At 49.8% G+C, this 18350-nt stretch overlaps 1 protein-coding gene and 1 long non-coding RNA gene across 3 annotated transcripts; both read left to right on the forward strand.

Annotated features, from left to right (window-relative positions):
• The first annotated feature begins 1597 nt into the window (after positions 1 to 1597).
• On the forward strand, positions 1598 to 2566 carry LOC104976284 (uncharacterized). The gene is made up of 2 exons (XR_001495461.2): positions 1598 to 1775; positions 2232 to 2566. It is a non-coding gene; the product is annotated as an uncharacterized lncRNA (long non-coding RNA).
• A 5400-nt stretch (positions 2567 to 7966) lies between these two features.
• TSGA10IP (testis specific 10 interacting protein) lies at positions 7967 to 18290 on the forward strand. Of its 2 annotated transcripts, none has more exons than NM_001098009.2 (8): positions 7967 to 8458; positions 9781 to 9914; positions 10016 to 10737; positions 10916 to 11063; positions 13093 to 13263; positions 16224 to 16323; positions 16524 to 16648; positions 17143 to 17295. In NM_001098009.2, the coding sequence occupies exons 1-8, from the start codon at positions 8312 to 8314 to the stop codon at positions 17264 to 17266; spliced, it is 1671 nt and encodes a 556-aa protein (NP_001091478.2). In that variant the 5' UTR covers positions 7967 to 8311; the 3' UTR covers positions 17267 to 17295. The 2 variants fall into 2 exon arrangements, with proteins under 2 accessions (NP_001091478.2, XP_059738822.1); XM_059882839.1 differs by lacking the exon at positions 17143 to 17295 and adding an exon at positions 17778 to 18290 and having other exon boundaries at positions 7972 to 8458.
• Positions 18291 to 18350: the final 60 nt, after the last annotated feature.

Raw genomic sequence — 18350 nt, forward strand, 5'->3', positions numbered from 1 at the left:
CCAAGGATCGAGCCTGTGTCTCCTGTACTGTGGCAGATTCTCTACCACTGAGCCACCTGGGAAGCCCATTGTATTTTAGATACTACTCTTTTATCAGATATATGATTTGTAAATATCTTCTCCCATTTTTGTGGACTGTCTTTTCACTTTTTTGATGGTGTCCTTTGAGGCACAAGTTATTTAAAATTTTATTTCATTGAAGAATAGTTGATTTACAATGTGCTAATTTCTGCTATATAAGAAAGTGATTTGGTTGTGCATATATATATATAGATAGATAGATATTCTTTTTTATATTCTTTCCATTATAGTATAAACCAATAGAATGGGAAAGACTAGAGATCTTGTAAAAAAAAGTTAGCGATATCAAGGGAATATTTCTTGCAAAGATTGGCGTGATAAAGGACAGAAATAGTAAGGACCTAACAGAAGCAGAAGAGATTAAGAATAGGTGGCAAGGATACACAGAAGAACTATACAAAAAAGGCCTTAATAGCTTGGATAACCATGATGGTGTGATCACTCACCTAGAACCAGACATCCTGGAGTGTGAAGTCAAGTGGGTCTTAGAAAGAATTACTATGAGCAAAGCTAGTAGAGGTGATGGAATTCCAAGTAAGCTACTTCAAATCCTAAAAGATGATGCTGTGAAAGTGCTGAACTCGATATGCCAGCAAATATGGAAAACTCAGCAGTGGCCACAGGACTGGAAAAAGTTAATTTTCACTCCAATCCCAAAGAAAGGCAATGCCAAGGAATGTTCAAACTACCGTATAATTGCACTCATTTCATATGCTAGTAGACTATCCTCAAAATCCTTCAAGCTAGGCTTCAGCAGTATGTGAACCAAGAACTTGCAGATGTACGGCTAGATTTAGAAAAAGCAAAAGAATAGAGATCAAATTGCCAACATCTGTTGGATCCTAGAAAAAGCAAGGGAATTCCCAAAAAACATCTACTTCTGCTTCATTGACAATGCTAAAGCCTCTGGCATTGTGGATCACAACAAACTGTGGAAAATTCTTAAAGAGATGGGAATACCAGGCCACCTTACCTGTTTCCTGAGAAACCTGTATGCAGGATAAGAAGCAACAGTTAGAACCAGACATAGAACAGTGGACTGGTTCAAAATTGGGAAAAGAGTACGTTAAGGTTGTATATTATCACCCTGTTTATTTAACTTATATGCAGAGTACATCATGCAAAATGTCAGGCTGGATGACTCACAAGCTGGAATCAAGATTGCTGGGATATAGATAGGTTTGCACTAAGTTTTCTTTTTTTGGCTGTGCCATGCAGCATGCGGGATCTTAGTGAAATGGAAGTGTGGAATCTTAACCACTGGATCACCAGGGAAGTCCCTGCACTAAGTTTTCAAATCGGGAAATGTAAGTCTTCTAACTTTGTTCTTTTTCAAGATTGTTTGGCTATTCTGGGCCCCTTGACTTTGCATGTAAATTTTAGGATCAGCTTGTCAGTTCCTGTAAAAGGCAGCTGAGATTTCAATAGAGATTGAGTTAAGTTGGTGTGGAGAGTATTGCCATCTTCTGGGTTGTTTTAATTGACAGATATTTTCTCCTGGTTATTAATCAGAGTATTCTTCTTTGTATATCTGTTAAATTTTTATTGGATGCCAAACATTGCATTGCGAATTTTACATTATTGATCTGGATTTCACTGAATTTCTTTAAAGAGTGTTGGACTCTTCCTGGCGATTTGGTTGTTACTCCTGGGTTAGCCTGATCATTTTGAGATTTGTTACAAGCTCCTGAATGGTGAGTAGCCTTCATTAGGGGCTGATTTAGGCTCACTTCTAAGACATGGCTCTTCTGGGTTCTCTACTGAATTTTCTGTGTATTCAGTGAAATCTCTCTAACTAGAGAGAATCTTATAAAGATTTCTAGACCTGTGTGAGCTCTGGGAATTATTCCTGATTCCCTTTTCTGAGGGATTACAGTCCTGTGCTACCAATTTCCTAACATCTGAAAGCAGGGTTGTTTCTTATACTCATTGGAAAAGACCCTGATGCTGAGAAAGACTGAGGGCAGAGGAGAAGGGGGGCAACAGAGGATAAGATGGTTGGATGGTATCACTGACTCAATCGACATGAATTTGAGCAAATTCTGGGAGATGGTAAGGACAGGGAAGCCTGGCATTCTATAGTCCACGGGGTCATGAAGAGTCGGACATGACTGAGCGATTGAACAATCCAATTTCTTCGTTGTTTGCAGCCAAAGGATCCACCTGACTTGTTTGTGGCCAGAATCGGAAGTCCTCTCTCCTTTGAACTCCGCACGTCTTTTGCCCATCCCTCTTCCGAAGTTCCGGTGGTTTGGATTACAACCGTGTGTGCATGTTTCACCTCCCTCATGCTCTGTGACCGTCTCAAGGCAGGGAGGCTCATCTTATTCATATCTGCATCTGTAGGATGTCTGTTATAGAGACACGATAAGCACGTTTTTGTACTATGGTTTGCCCTGACCCTCTGCCTTCAAGTCACCTCACCTCACATCCCCAACCTTTAAAAAATTAATGCAATTAAAATTTTCCCTTTTTAAAATTTGAAGTATAGTTGACTTACAATATTATACTAGTTTCAAATGTACAACATAGTGGTTTGGTATTTTTATAGATACTTACCATATTAAGTTATTTATAATATTGTTGATTATATTCCCTGTGCTATAGATTACATCCTTGTGACATTTATTTTGTTGACTTTCTTTCTTTCTTTTTTTTAACTGGCCATGCCTCAGTATGTGGGATCTTAGTTCCTCACCCAGGGATCAAATCTGTGCCCCCTGCATTGGAAATGTGGAGTCTTAACCACTGGACAGCCAGGGAAGTCCCAAGGTTTTTATTAACTTTATATATATGTGTGTGTGTATGTACATATATATATATACATATACATATATAACTGGTTGTTTATACCTCTTGCAAGCATGTGTGCTCAGTCGCTTCAGTTGTGTCCAACTTTTTGTGACCCTATGGACTGTAGCCTGCCAGCCTTCTCTATCTATGGGATTCTCCAGGAAGAATACTGGAGTGGGTTGCTGTGCCCTCCTCCAGGGGGTCTTCCCGACCCAGGGACTGAGCCTGCATCTCTTGAGTATCCTGCACTGGCAGGGGGATTCTTTACCACTGTGCCGCCTGGGAAGCCCAGTTGACACTTCTTAATCCTCTTCTATCTGCCTATCCCCGCACCCCCCTCTCTTCTGGCAACCACTAGTTTGCTCTCTTTATCTGTGAGTCTATTTCTGTTTCGTTGTATTAGTTTTGTTTTGTAGATTTCATGAAGTAAAATGTACGGTATCTGTCTTTCTTTGTCTGACTTATTTCACTAGCATAATACCTTTCTGTTCCATCCATCTTGTCACAAATGGCAAGGTTTCATTCTTTTTTTTATGGATGAGTAATAATCTAATATCTGGCTAAGGAAATGGCAACCCACTCCAGTATTCTTGCCTGGAGAGTCCCATGGACAGAGGAGCCTGGTGGGCTACAGTCTATAGGGTCGCAAAGAGCTGGACACAACTGAAGTGACTTAGCAAATACTCTAATATCTATCAATATCTATTTACGTATCACATCTGCTTTATCCATTCATCTATCGATGGGCACTTAGGTTGCTTCCATACCTTGGCAATTATAGATAGTGCTGTGTTGAACACTGGGCTGCATATATCTCTTAGAATTAGTGTTTTAGTTTTCATTGGTCCAAGAGTGAAATTGCAGGATTGTATGGTAGTTCTATTTTTAATTTTTTGGAGGAAACTCCATACTGTTTTCTATCCTTAGAACACTGCTCCTCCCACTCCACCCAGAAGGTGCCACGGTACAGCGGGTCACAGTCCTTGTCCCACTAAGTCCCTGTGATTGGTCCAGGGGTGGCCATGAGACTCAAGGCAGGAAATGTCAGAATCCTACTTGGGAAGAGTCCTCTCGCTACTCTGGTGGCAAAGGGCCAAGGACAGAAATCTGGTGCTGCCTGCAGCCAACACTCCCACTGGAGAAAATGAAGCCAACACAGAGAGAGAAATGACGATGAAATGAGGAAGAGAAAGACACACACATACACGCATGCGTGCACACACAGACACACCACACACGCACGCACAGACGCACGCACACACACATGCAAAGGGGCTCAAATCTTTCAATCCAGGCAAAAATGAGGCCAGGCCCTTTTTATTCATTAGTAACATAAGCCAATTACTTATTTTATCCTTTTGGCTTAATTTAGCTCTGTCAGTTGCAAACCAAAAAACTTAACTAGTATAAGGCATCTCCATATATTTGCTAAATGGTAGAATTAATTTGCATACCTGCCTCATTCCCAATATAAGTGAGGTAACTTCTGGTAAGAACAAAGAAGATAAAATCTCAAAACAAAAATGGAGACTCAGGAATGTGAGAAGATAGTTGAAAAGAGAATGTGAAGCTCTGGAGCAAGAACATAAAGATATAAGTATGCCGGTCTATTGTTAAGTGAAGCCCATAAGACACTTGGGCTTCCCAGGCGGTGCTAGTGGTAAAGAACTCACGTACCAGTGCAGAAGACGAAAGAGACGCTAATCCGATCCCCGGGTCAGGAAGATCCCCTGAAGGAGGGAATCACCACCCACTCCAAAATTCTTGCCTGGAGAATCCCCATGGACAGAGGAGCCTGGGGGGCTACAGTCCATAGGGTCACGAGGAGTTAGACTCGACTGAAGTGACTTAGCATGCGCGTATAAAGCATTCTATTATCTGCAGATCAAATTTGGCTTTGAGCTTCCAGGGAGCCAAAGCAAAAAGGGAGATGTAATAACTCAGCTTCCCTCTTCCAGAGATAACAAAGGGTACAAGTTTCTCAGGGGAAAGAATATTTTTCTGAGGCCAATTTCAGCCACATTTAAATAGCCAATGTCTGTAATGCACCTTGTATGTCTGGTTTTTGGAGTTGGGCCTAGGGAACAAGTGAGGTTGCCAAATTTAGTTCACTCAGTCAGCCTTGCCTTGACCTCTCAGTGCCTCTTGTCAGAGCTGATCACCCACTCATTTCTGAAACACTTACTTCACTTGGCTGGGAGCCCTCCCTCTCTGGGCTGACTTCCTCCCTACCAGCCTCTCTTGTCCTATGTCCATGGCTGTGTTTCCCTATCTTCCCCTGATCTCTGAATGGTGGCGGGCCCAGGCTCAATATCCAGACCTCTCCTCTTCTTTCCTCTCTCTGCCTCTGTGGCCCAAGTCCTCCTGTCCCTCTCCTGGACAACAGTCCCTCTTTCCACCCTGGGCCTCCAGGCTAGTCTCTACACAGCAGCCAAAGGGGGATTTTAAAAACCTCAATCAGGGTGACTTTCCTGGTAGTCCAACACAGGGGGCCCGGGTTCGATCCCCGGCCAGGGAATTAGATCGTGCAACTAAAAGTCTGTATACCTCAACTAAAGAGCCCGCGTGCCGCGGCCAAAGCCAAAGATCTCATGTACCGAGACTAAGACCTGGGACAGCCAAATAAATTAAATTCAATAAATACATAAAAATGTGAAAAAAACACACAAAACCCTGAGTCAGCTCCTCTCACCTCCTCTGCCACCTGTGTGCTCAGTCATGTCTGACTCCTGGCGACCCCATGAACTGCAGCCCGCCAGGCTCCTCTGTCCATGGAATATTCCAGGCAAGAATACTGGAGTGGGTTGTCATTTCCTTTCTAGTCCAGGGGGTCTTCCTGACCCGGGGATCGAACCTGTGTCTCTTGCATCTCCTGCACTGGGAGGTGGATTCTTTACCACTAGTGGTACCAGAGAAGCCCACCACCTCTTCTCCCTGACCAAATGAGATGCATGGGGTATAATAAAAGATAATATTTATCTCCCAATGTCCCTGTGAAATCCATAAGGAAACCTGTCTCTGCCCCCAGATGAAGTCTTGACTTCCTGTGCCGTGTTTCCTCAGAGTGCTGGCCATTCTGATCATGGCTCTGAAGTCTTTCTGAAAGCCTCCTGTACACTTGACCCACGGGCTTGCCAGGATCTCAGGGAGCCCATCTCAAATTCCCCAGATTTAGGACTTGAAAGCAGCCCCCAGCCCCAGCCCCAATCTCATCACAGAATTCCCTTTTTAGAATCCACCTTCCAACCCTTCATAATCTTGAAGCAGACTGGGAGTTTTGTGTTGGCAAAATGGGTTCTTCTATAACAATATCCTTTCACCCTTTCCATCATGTTTAGGGCAAATCCCAAGACCTTCCCACAGCCACTGGGCCCTACATGATCCGACCTCTGAGCCCCCACAGAAATTTAAAATGTCAAAATATCAAAGAATATTACAAATGATTGTATGTCAGTAAAAATTAAAACTTAACGTAAAGGCCTTTTAAGAAAAAATAGATCAGTAACCAGTAAAGAAAATTATAATCTAAGACTCCAGTGCAGAAGAGTCCCAGTGGAAGGGGAACAGATGGTCCTTATCTTATACTAGTTGTTCCAGAAAACAGAGAATGAGAAGAGGCTGCCCACTTTCTTATATGACTCCCAAACCAGATAAGGACAGTATCAGAAAAGGAAAAGTGTAGAGCATTTCAATCTGAACCTGGAAGCTAAATTATGATCTACTAGAATAAAATATCAGAGAAGGCAATGGCACCCCACTCCAGTACTCTTGCCTGGAAAATCCATGGACAGAGGAGCCTGGTAGGCTGCAGTCCATGGGGTCGCTAAGAGTCAGGTACGACTGAACGACTTCACTTTCACTTTTCACTTTCATGCATTGGAGAAGGAAATGGCAACCCACTCCAGTGTTCTTGCCTGGAGAATCCCAGGGGCAGGGAAGTCTGGTGGGCTGCCGTCTACGGGGTCGCACAGAGTCGGACACGACTGAAGCGACTTAGCAGCAGCAGCAGAATAAAATATAGGAGAAGGCCCCACCTCGGAGTAGGGTAAGGACTTAAGACATTCAAAAGGCAAACCCTCATGCAAAACCTTTATGGATCTGACTACATCAAAATTCAGGATTTCTCCGAATCAGGGACGCAGAGAACAGACTGCTTGTTGCCAAGGGGGAGGAGGGTGGGAAAGGGTTGGATTGGAAGTTTAGGATTAACGGATGCAAACTGGTATGTATAGAATGTATAAGCAACAAGCTCCTACTATGTAGCACAGGAAACTATATTCAAAGTCCTGTGGTAAACCATAATGGAAAAGAATATGAAAGAGGACAGATATACACATGTAAAACTGAGTCGCTTAGCTGTACAGCAGTAATTAACACACTGTAATTCAACTGAAAATTTAAGTTGAATTACAATGTAACTTTTAAATTGAATTTTCAATTTAAAAAATGAAAAAAATTAAGGATTTCTGTTCCACAAAGGCCCTCAGATAATATTGACAGACAGCTGGTTGCAATCTAGTGAATACAGAGCTCCTGCACAAGTTAAAAAAGAAAAGCCCAGAAGCATAATACGCGGCCATGAACAGAAACAAACAGCTCACAAGATGAGCCCAGAGGCAAAAAAGTAATGAAGAGCGGGTCAAAGAAGTAATCAGCACAACTCAGTTAAAATTACAATGAGGGCACTTTCCTGTCTGCCCAGTGGTTAAGGCTCTGTGCTCCCATGCAGGGGGTACAGACAGGTTCGATCTTTGAAGAAAGTGAACATGTTAGTCACTTGGTCGTGTCTGACTCTGCGGCCCCATGGACTGTAGCCCTCCAGGCTCCTCTGTCCATGGGATTTCCCAGGCAAGAATACTGGAGTGAGTAGCCATTCCCTTCTCCCGGGGATCTTTCCAACTCAGGGATTGAACCCAGGCCTCCTGCATTGCAGGCGGATTCTTTACCATCTGAACCACCAGGGAAGTCAATTCTTGGTAGAGGAATTATGATCCCACATGCGGCATGGCCAAAAGATTTTTTTATTTTTAATTATAATGAGATAGATACCTTTTTTTTTTTTTTTTAAACCAGGAGGCAGATAGAGGGAGAGGGACGCGGCAGGTACTATCTGCTTCTTCACAGGGTGTGAAGACCCTTTGGGATGGAGAGTCCGGAGATTCCTTTGAGAGATGGAGAAATACAGGCTGAGCAAGGGTAGGGGGATTATACCGAGACCATAGGGAGCCCTGCAGAGGCAGGACTTGGCCTGATTTCTGGACTCCCGGGCCTGGACTCTTCCTCAGCGTCCTGCCGAACTCTCCCCTCTGGAAGGAAGCTGGCCTTACCTAGAGCCTTCCTGGTCTGCTTTTGCCAGAGCCCTTGAGACAGGCTGAGGACTGGTTGCCATAGAGATGGTGGGCTGGGCAGTTCTAAGGTTGGCAGATGGGGGTGGGGGATGGGGCAAGAAACCAATATGCTAAACGCCCACCAACAGTTGGTCAGGACTTCTTCCGGGAGACCTGGGCATGACAAACGGCAGCAGACTCCGGGGACCGCCACAGGTCTGCTCAAGCTTCTCTCAAGCACCCCTTACGCTGAGCAGGTGAGAGGGGGGCCCCGCGGGGGGACTGCCAACCGCCCAGAGGCAGGCTGGCTCTCTGGGGTGGGAGGTCAAGGTTGAGGGAGGCCACAAGATTGGAGCCAAGGCCCAGGAGAGAGTCAGGGAGGTCTGAGACGGGCAGGGACGTGGGGTGAAGGGGAGGATGATGCCTAGTTATGACTCTCAGGTTTCTGATGGGGCAGTTTTGGCAAATTGGGAGGATTTGGGTTTCAGGAAAAATGATGAGCTTTTCCCTCCTTGGCTTTGCAAGGCCAGAGCCCTCTGGGGCACTGAGAAGAGCTGTCCAGGGCCCAGAGGCAGCCCAGAGCAAAGGGGGCAAATCTGGGCTCTAGGACAGTCCACACGTTAGCTCCTGGCTCTGCTTCCCGGCTGTGTGACTTTAGTCAAGGGACTTCACCTCTCTGAGCCTCAGTGTTCTCATCTGCATGATGTGGGTGAGAGTGAGCAGGGACCTCATAGCATCCTTGTGTGTGTGTGTGTGCTTGTGTGTGTGCGTGCGGGCCTGTGTGACTTCAATGGCTCAGTCAAGCCTGACTCTCTGAGGCCCCATGGACCGTAGCCTGCCAGGCTCCTCTGTCTGTGGAATTTTCCAGGCAATCATACTGGAGCGGGTTGGCATTTCCTTCTCCAGGGCATCTTCCCGACCCAGGGATCAAACCCACACCTCTTGCGTTTCCTGCATTGGCAGGTAGATTCTTGATGACTAGAGCCCCCTGGGAAGCCCCATAGGGTCCTTGGGAAGGAAGGTTAAGTGAGTTAATGCAAGAAAGTCCTGGGCATGCAGCAGGTGCTCAGTGAATAGCACTGTTGCTTTTTAAGATTTATTTACTTATTTTTGGCTGCTCTGGGTCTTTGTTGCTGCAGGTGGACTTTCTCTAGGTACAGTGAGCAGGGGCTGCTCTTCCTTGTGGAGCTCGGGCTTCTTATCGCAGAGGCTTCTCTGGTTGCGCAGCACAGGCTCCAGGTGTTCAAGCACCAGTAGTTGCGCCGTGCGGGCTCAGAAGTTGCGGCTCATGGGCTGCAGAGCGCAGGCTCCTTAGTTGTGGCCCACAGGTACAGTGGCTCTGCAGCACGTGGGATGTTCCCGGATCAGGGCTCAAAGCCGGGTTCCCTGCACTGGCAAGCGGACTCTTAACCGCTAGACTGCCAGAGAAACCCACTGTTGCTATTTTAATATTAATAATTCAGGTCGTGATCTGTCAGTTCCCGTGATCTGTCAGTTCCCGGGGTAACAGCAGGGCTGCATAGGACTGTCCCCTGGGCGACTGGCTCAGAGCTAGGCCTCCTCTCCTACCTTCGCCCAGAGGAGTCTTGGGAGCGGTGATGGTGTTATCCATGCCCAGAAGCAGAGGTCTCGGAGCGCGGGGCAGACACCAAAGAAGGACCGGAGGCTCAGAGGCCGGAACAAGAAAGGGCAAAGCTCTGCAGAAGCTGAGGAGTAAGTGGCTGTGGAGGGCCGAGAGGGATGCAGGGGGCCAGGCCCCGCTGGGGGCCAGAGTTTGGGCCCTGACCCCTGCCCCCTGCCCTCTCCCTCCTCAGTGTCGTCCCCTCTTCTCCTCGGAAACCCTCCTTCCCCTTCCAGTGGGCCTGGGAGAGCTTCACCACAGATGGCCGGGCCCTGCATCAGCCGAGCTCTGTCTTGGCCCCTGGCCACCAGGCCCTGCCCTTGCCCCTGGCGGTCCATCACCACAAGTCCCGGCGCAAGTCCACGCCCGCCCTCCCGGAGGCCCACAGCTTCTGCTGGAAGACAGAGGAGCCGAACCTGGAGAGGAGACAGCAGCTCAGGGCCTGCAGCTGCACCTCCATCCCTCCGGGCAGGGGGACCAGCCAGGAGCTGGAGCCGTCCGGGGAGGGAGGCTTGCAGTCGCCCAGGAAGTCCTCAGGGTCCGGGTTGGAGCCCGAGGAGTCTGAGCCGGAAGGCCTGGGAGCCGAGGAAGCTGAGAGGGGTCTGATTCCAGGGGAACTGCCCCAGCTCCCCAGGAGGGGGTTGATCTTGGAGGAGGAGCAGTTTTCAGAGGCCACAGAGGAGGCCGAGGACGGGGAACACCGGGCCCCCTGGAGAAGGAGGACCAGTTCTCGAAGAAAGGGGCGGAATTCTGGTGAGGAGGCCTGGGAAGAGAGTGAAGTGCGGCGCCTGGAGAGTGTTTCCAGCTCCACCAACCTCCGAGAACCACAGAGGAGGAAGCCAAGGGCCAAGGAGCTGGAGGGGCCGTGGGACCTGGAGAAGCTGCAGAGGAAGCTGCAGCAGGAGTTGGACTGTGGTGAGTCCTGGGGTTCAAAGCCCAGGTTCCCCACAAAGTCACACAGCGTGGAGAGGGGCCGGAGCCAGTGACCTGGGCCAGGTGTTCAGACACGGCCAGGCTGGGCTTCAGGTGCGGGGAGGGATTGCCCAAGGGGACAGGAGGATCAATAGTCCCTGACTTGTCACTCTGTGGACAGGCCCCGAGAAACAGCCCTGGAAGTCTTTGCGGGCTGCTGTTCAGGCCTCCAACTGGAGCAGGAAGGCCCACCCCTTGGGAGATGATGAGACTTTTCTGTTTGCAAACTTCCCTAACCGCACCTTCCACAAACGACAGGAGGCCACCAGGTGAGGTGGAGAAGAAGGAGGGTGGGAGCGAAGCACAGGGACTAGAGAAGGAGCTAGTTCTCCAAGAGACACTCATCCATTCATCCTCTCATTCATCCCTTCATTTATCCACTCACTAGTCCTTCTGATCATCCAGTCATCCATCCATCCATCCATCCATCCATCCATCCCCTTGGCCAGCTGTTTATCGACATAAGACACTTCTCACTCACTTCTACCCATTCATTAATCTATTAGTTAAGTGATTAATGCAACATACCTCGGGTATCTGCTCACGGGTACTCAGGATATAAAGGTAAAAAGACTTGGTTTCATCCCTAAGAAGCTCAAAGTCAGCTGGAAAAGGAGACAGATGGGGGAAAAAGGGACAATGGCAGAAGAGTTAGATCGTTACTATCCTTGGGGCTTGAACAGAGACAGTGGGAGCAGGAGGGAAGAACGGGGTGGGAGCTGCTGGCAATATCTAGGCAAAGGCTTGAACCAGGTGGTCATGTGAGTGAAGAGAGGATGTTTTATCTGAAAGGATATTTGGAGGCTGGCTTAGTGGGCCTTGGTGACCAGTTAGAAGTGTGGGGTGAGATCCATTCAGCATTCTGATAGCACCCTATGAGTCTCCCCCTGTCATCTCTGCTCGAGATCTTCCCATGCTCCCCAGCACCCCAAGGACAAAGCCCAGATCCCTTGGGAAGGTGCTGGGCTATCTGTCTATCCCTTTGCACAATGTGAAGGCTCCTCCAGGGAAGTTGCCGGATCTTTTTGATAACAGCCCCCATCTGGTGCCCTAAAAGGGTCTGCACAGAGTTGGTGCTCAATAAACCTGTGCTGAGTGTATGTTTGCATTTACCCTTCTGTTTGTCTACCTCTCCATCTTTCTATCTGACTATGATTCATGGTCTTTACTGGAAGGACTGATGTTGAATCTGAAACTCCAATATTCTGGCCACTTGATGCAAAGAACCAATTCATTGGAAAAGACCCTGATGCTAGGAAAGATTGAAGGCAAAAGGAGAAGTGGGCAGCAGAAGATGAGATGGTTAGATGGTGGTGTCACTTCTCAATGGACATGAATTTGCAAAAAATCTGAAGATAGTGAAGGACAGAAGAGCCCGGTGTGCTGCAGTCCAAGGGGTCACAAACAGTCAGACACAACTCAGGGAGAGAATGACAACAATTATGCATGAACTCACCCATATTGAGTTTCCGTGACAACAATTATGCATGAACTCACCCAAATTGAGTTTCCATCTATGTTAGGCACTGTTGTATGTGCTTGGGATACACTGGCGGTGAAGAGGACAGACAAGGAATCCTGCTCTCATGAGGCTTACATTTTACTTGGAAAGAAGGATAATCAATAAAGAAATGAACAAAACGTAGAGCTAGAGATGGAAAATCTCTGGGAGGTAGATGGGGTGCTAAGGTCTCACTTTCTCTGACCTTTGAGCAAAGACCTGATTGGCAAGAAGAACTGATCATCAGACCTGGGGGAAGGGTGTTTCAGGTGGATTAGGTTCTGTTTATTCAACCATCCACACCATTCATTCATTACACGCACGGATCCTCTCACCGTTTCTTTCTCTTTCCCATTCATTCATCTGTCTGTCCCTCAAACCAACAGGCGTTACTCTAGCTCCTACTAGATGTGGGGTGAGAGAAAGAAAGATCTGGGCCCTTCTGTCAAGGAAAGCTGCTTTGCAAGGGGAAGGTGAGGTCACGGGTATGTGTGCCAAGCTCCACAAGGCTGAAGACGGTCAGAGTTGGGGCACACCACTGGCTGGAATAGGCAGAAGGCTTCCAGGAAGAGTTGAGAAAGGCCTGAGCTGGGCCCGAGGGCTGAGCTCCCAGAGGCAGCCTCCATCCAATTCGACTTCCATGACAAACCCCATTCCCTAGGCCCCTGGCTCTCTGGACTGTGGAAATCTCTCCTTCTAGGTCCACGTAGGCCCCTATCTACCCCTGGGCCTCCACGAGGCTCCTGTTCCCTGCAGACTTCTCCTACCCCTCTGCTTTTCCTCTCCCCTCACCCAAGAAACCTGCTGCGGGCCTGGGAGCTGCAGCAGCGGGAGGAGCAGCAGCAGGCCGAGGTGCGGCGGGCCCGGGAGCAGCGAGTACAGCATCAGGTGGCTCGCTGCCTGGCAGCCTACGCACCCAGAGGGAGCCGGGGGCCAGGGGCTGCCCAGCGCAAGCTGGAGGAGCTGAGGTAGGAAACCCAGGGTTGTGGGGGGCCTGGAGGGGAGAGCGCAGGGAGGTGGTGCTAAGTGTCAGACAGAAGGACCAAGGAGACCCTGTCCTCAACCCACCCATGGGGCTGAGCCCCCAGGACCATCCTCCCTGCCAGGCAGGCAGGTTGGGCCACTTTACAGATGAAGACACTGAAGCCCAGGAGGAAAAGGGGCTGGGACAAGGTCACCCTGTTATTTATTTATTTTTTGGCTTCACCTTGTGGTATGCGGGATCTTAGTTCCCTGGCCAGGGATTGAACCCAGGTCCCTGCAGTGGAAGCGTGGACAGCTGGACAGCGTAACAACTGGATAGCCAGGGAATTCTCAAGGTCACCTGGCTAATAATAACCATCCCAACAGCTGTCAAAGGCTCAAGTTTGAATTGTTCTACATGCATCATCACACTTTCAAATCTTGTTTTCTGATTTCAGATGCCAGGTGTGCATACTATAAAAATTCATGTATTACAGAGATAGTTGGTGGAGAATGTGAATAGCGCCTATGGTCTGAGTCCTGGAGACAGTTGTTCGTGGTCAGGGGCAGAGTCATCCATTTCATTTTCTTCTTATGTTTTGATCATAAAAAAGCAAATTAAGATTTAAAAGCAAATCTTTTTTGGACTCATAAGAATAGGTATTATCACCACTCCCATAATTTTACAGATGAAGGAAGCTCCAAGAGCTTAAATAATTTGTCAAAAGTCACAGGTGAGCATCAGTGCTGGGATTCCAACCCAGGCAGCCATTTGGCCACCATGAAGGGCCCAAATGCCCAGTCTCCAGATATAGTATACCAGGATCTTCCCCGCAAAGCCCAAGCTGGTGAACCAGATAACTCAAAGAAATATGATCACTGATGCCACTGACACTGAGCACCTCTAGGGTGCAGCTGGCACCAAGGCAGCCCTTCCATCTGGGGAGAAGCACTAGGTCAAGGGGAGTGGGGTACTGCTCAGAGACCAGGGGGTTTCTACCCTGCGATGGGGCCACTGAGGATCCAGTGGGGCTCCGATCACCTACTCTTTGAGGCTCAGCCATATCACCCCCAACTTTGCCAATGAGGAAATCCTTGATCAGTGAACCAGGAGATGCCTTCTCCCTGCTGGACTTCAAGTTCACCTTTTTTTTCTCACAAGGCAGGAAGAGGAAGTCTCCCACTCCAGTGGCAGGGGTCAGTGAGATGAGTGTTCCAAACACAATCCTTTCATTTTCTACTTGGGAGCAGATATTTCCCATGGAGGGTGTCTCAGTGCTTCCAGCCCTTGACCTTAGCTCTGTGCTGCATGCAAGATTCTGCTCTTCCTAGGAGGGAGGGCACAAAAGGCATTGCCCTGTAGCAGGGAAGCTCCAAACTTTCCTTTTATTCTGAGATAATAGGGCAAAAGCCCACTAACACGACTTCCTTTCTCACTTAGAGCTCCAAGACATGAGTTTCCTTTCAATTCTAACAGAAATAGCCTCAAGAACCACACAGGAAAAGTGTACGCGACATCACGGGCAAGACAGAGATATAGCTCAGGCTTCCCCCACCTCTGCTCCTTGAAACTGCTGTAAAATCCCCCCTTGAATATTGAAGACTCTTCTTCGCAGTGACTTCTGTTTCCGGTCATGGTTTTCAAGTCCATCTTTTTCTTGAATGGAGGAAGTTTCTTTACCTGGCGCATAGCCAAGGGTCCTGGCCCAGCAAGCCAGTGTGCTTTCCCGTGGGGCCCCGCACATTTGCCAGAGGCTCCCAGCAGAGGCTGAGTCTTGTATGCCTCTCCCCTCCTGCCCTGTCTCTGAGTGCTGCTGCCACAACCCTCGGCCTCTCTTGTGTGCTCGGCAGAAGGATGCCTGGTCCCGCGTGTGACGCGGTCAGAGGACCCTTCTCACTCACGGCCAGGACTCGCAGCTTGTAGAGCCGACAGATTTCTGACAAGTGCACCAACTGCGTTTTTGTAAATGGGATCGTGCTTCTCCAGTGGAATCTGGATCTTTCTGGGATGTGTTCTTTCTCTTGCAGTTTGTTGTTGATTTTCACTCGCTAAGTTGTGTCCGACTCTTTGCAACCTCATGGACTGCAGTACTCCAGGCTCCTTTGTCCTTCACTATCTTCTGGAGTCTGCTCAACTCATATCCATTGGGTGGGCGATGCCATCCAACCATCTCATCCTCTGTTGTTCCCTCCTCCTTCTGCCCTCAATCTTCCCCAACATCAGGGTCTTTTCCAATGAGTTGGCTCTTCACATCAGGTGGCCAAAGTATTGGAGCTTCAGCTTCAGCATCAGTCCTTCCAGTGAATATTCAGGGTTGACTTCCTTTAGGATTGATTGGTTTGATCTCCTTGCTGTTCAAGGGACTCTCAAGAGTCTTCCCCAGCACCACAGTTCAAAAGCATCAATTCTTCATTTGCAATACATTTCTTTAGTTCCACTGTCCCATTTTCTAAACTATTGGCTTACAAGAAGCACAGAGAATTCTGGCAAGCTTGTACTGAACCCAGGGTCCAGAGCGTGATCTTGCCCAAAGCCACAGCCAACAGTCACAGCTTCTCCTCACAGGCAGAGAGGGTGCAGGGGTGGACGCGGGGAAGGCAGGGCTGTGCACACAGACGTCCAGCTGCTCAGAAGCCAGTGCTGGCCCCTCTTCCTCAGGGATGGCTGGGAGGATGGGCGAGCCTGGCACGGTCTGCCAACCCAGGCTCCGTGCTCAGCCCCTCACTTCCCAACTGTGCAACCTCAAGTCCCTTGTCCCTCCTGAGCCTCAGGCGTGTTATGGACAAAACGGTGGCAGATGATTCTCACTCCATTCACGTCAGGGGGAATCCCAGCCGAAGACGGAAATGAAATGACTTTGTAAAGCTAAGGGCGGGAGGACAAACAGGAAGTCCTTAGTGAGGGCTCATCAGTGGGGATGGTGCGAGTCCACGGTCAGCTGCCCAGAGGCCCATCTTCCTTCAGGCGCCAGGAGCGACAGCGCTTTGTTGAGTACCAGGCAGAGCTGCAAGGCATCCAGCATCGGGTGCAGGCCCGGCCCTACCTGTTCCAGCAGGCCATGCAGGTGAGGCTGGCACCTGGGCAAGTGTGTGGGCTCCCTGAGAGCAGAGCTTCTCACCGGCCGAGAGGGTAGGGAGATGAGGCGGGAGGGGCCCCCTCAGTTTGGACCCTTGAAAAGCCCTGGGACCCCCTCAGTAATCAGAGCCTCACTGTGTGCTCGGGGCAGCCCAGGTGAGAGAGGGGACCCCTCTGCTTTCTCCTCAGGCCAACGCCCGGCTCAACGTGACCCGGCGCTTCTCCCAGGTGCTGTCGGCACTGGGACTGGATGAGGAGCAGCTGCTGGCCAAGGCGGGCAAGAGGGACATGGAGGGCGCCCCCAGGAGGCACAGGTGAGGCCCAGCTGTGGGGAGATAGGCCACCAGCACCCTGCCCCACGGGGTCTTGCTCAGCTGCCGCCTGCCCCGCGGGGTCTCACTCAGCTGCCGCCTGCCCAGGGGCCTCCCCCGCAGCCGCATGGGTCCACCCTGAATTTAGACTTCCGTCCTGCCCTGTCCACTCCCTGGCCAGAAGGACTCAGTCTAGCTTTCGCAGTCAGCAGGGCCGTCCCCAGGCCCTGTCCTCAACATCACCTGAGAAAGGAAGGGCCAAGGTTATTTCCCCACAGAACGCTTACACTTCAGAACAACTTGGTGCAGAGCAGAGGTTATCAGGCTTGGGGGGCGGGGGTAGTCTCCCGCTCAGGGTCTCAGAGTGTAAGAGCCACATTTTAAACCACCGACATTGGTGATGAAGGCCTTGCCCCCCCTACAGCCCTGGTCTCCTTGGTTATGGGGGTGAGGAGTTGCAGAGCCCAGTGGTCTCTATCTGTGTCTTCATCTTGAAGGAGCCACAGGTCAGTGGGGGCGAGAATGGAGCCCTCTTCTCAGAGTCCTCCAAAGATGGAACCCACTGGCAGCCAGGCTGACCAGCACTTCGCCCCAAATCCAGACCAAGAGTTGAGTCCCTGAGAGAAAAATTAAATGCTTTGTGGAAAATACAGTGTGGGATTTCTGGCGGTGGTGGGAAGTGGTTGTGGGTTGGGAGCAGGCAGTGACAGGTGGGTATGCAGCACGCTTGGCTTGTGCTCACATCCCCCAGGAACTCTGGCTGTTCCGACGGTCCCCCGCCCAGTACAAAGGGCTGTATCTCTGCCCAGAGGAGTGAGTGGGGCATCTCCCAAGAGCAACAGCTGCAACGCCTACCAATGCTGGGTCCTGGAAATTCAAGAGTGAACAGGACAGAATGCCTTCCGCCTTTGGGAACGCCCAGTCCTGTGCGGGAGGGGGCGGGCCTTTAAGAGGGCGCATAATCACACGCTAACAGATGGGCTGGCAGATCGAGCAACTGGCAAGTGGGGGTGTCAGGAGGAATTGTGTGAACTGAGCTTTTACACTTAAGTAACTACAAGTTACAGTCTCCTCAAAAGAAAAGAAAAGCTCACACACATACGGATGTGCCAAATTTTGCATTCAATTTCAGGGGGTTTACAGATACACAGAAGCTCAACTCGACCTCCGGGGCAGTCACAGAGCTCAGGTTAAAAAACCCAATCCAAGGAGCGTGGCAAGGCAGCGTTGGCAGACAATACTAGATGTAGGAGTTGGAAGGAAGCTGGACTGTGGAGCTGGGGGTCTCTGGAGGAGAACATGCTAAGTCGTTTAACACCTGATGGAGCCACGACCCCAGGCAGTACACTAGGAGGACGCCTACTGGAGAGGTGGGCGCTGCCCAGGGAGAGTCCGTGATCCAGTGAATATCCGAAATTGAGGGTGTGAAAACGGAGGGAAACCGGGAAGGGGCTTCCAGCTCTGGCGATCCTGGCTTGGATGGTCCCTAGGTCCCATTCTGGGATACAGTCTTCCCCAGACCCAGTCGCGAACCTTGAGGCGCGCACGCGCAGTCGACCCACCGGCTTAAAGACCGCTACCCCGGCTCTGCTGGCTGCGACTGCGCAGTCGGGTTCAGATCCCGGCCTTCCCATGAGCCTTTGGGGCGGGCTCCGAGGCAAACGACGGAAGCAGCCGCTCTTGGTTTCCGGCAACAGGACACCGG

This window comes from Bos taurus, chromosome 29 (assembly GCF_002263795.3).
Source record: "Bos taurus isolate L1 Dominette 01449 registration number 42190680 breed Hereford chromosome 29, ARS-UCD2.0, whole genome shotgun sequence".
Taxonomy (NCBI): domain Eukaryota; kingdom Metazoa; phylum Chordata; class Mammalia; order Artiodactyla; family Bovidae; genus Bos; species Bos taurus.

Excerpts from the sequence above, each read along its gene's own strand:
- TSGA10IP (NM_001098009.2), top strand. The coding sequence starts at position 8,312 with ATGGGGCAAGAAACCAATATGCTAAACGCCCACCAACAGTTGGTCAGG. Across the intron at positions 8,459-9,780 it reads GCACCCCTTACGCTGAGCAG|AGGAGTCTTGGGAGCGGTGA; the intron begins GTGAGAGGGGGG and ends ACCTTCGCCCAG. Across the intron at positions 16,649-17,142 it reads GGCGCCCCCAGGAGGCACAG|GAGCCACAGGTCAGTGGGGG; the intron begins GTGAGGCCCAGC and ends TTCATCTTGAAG.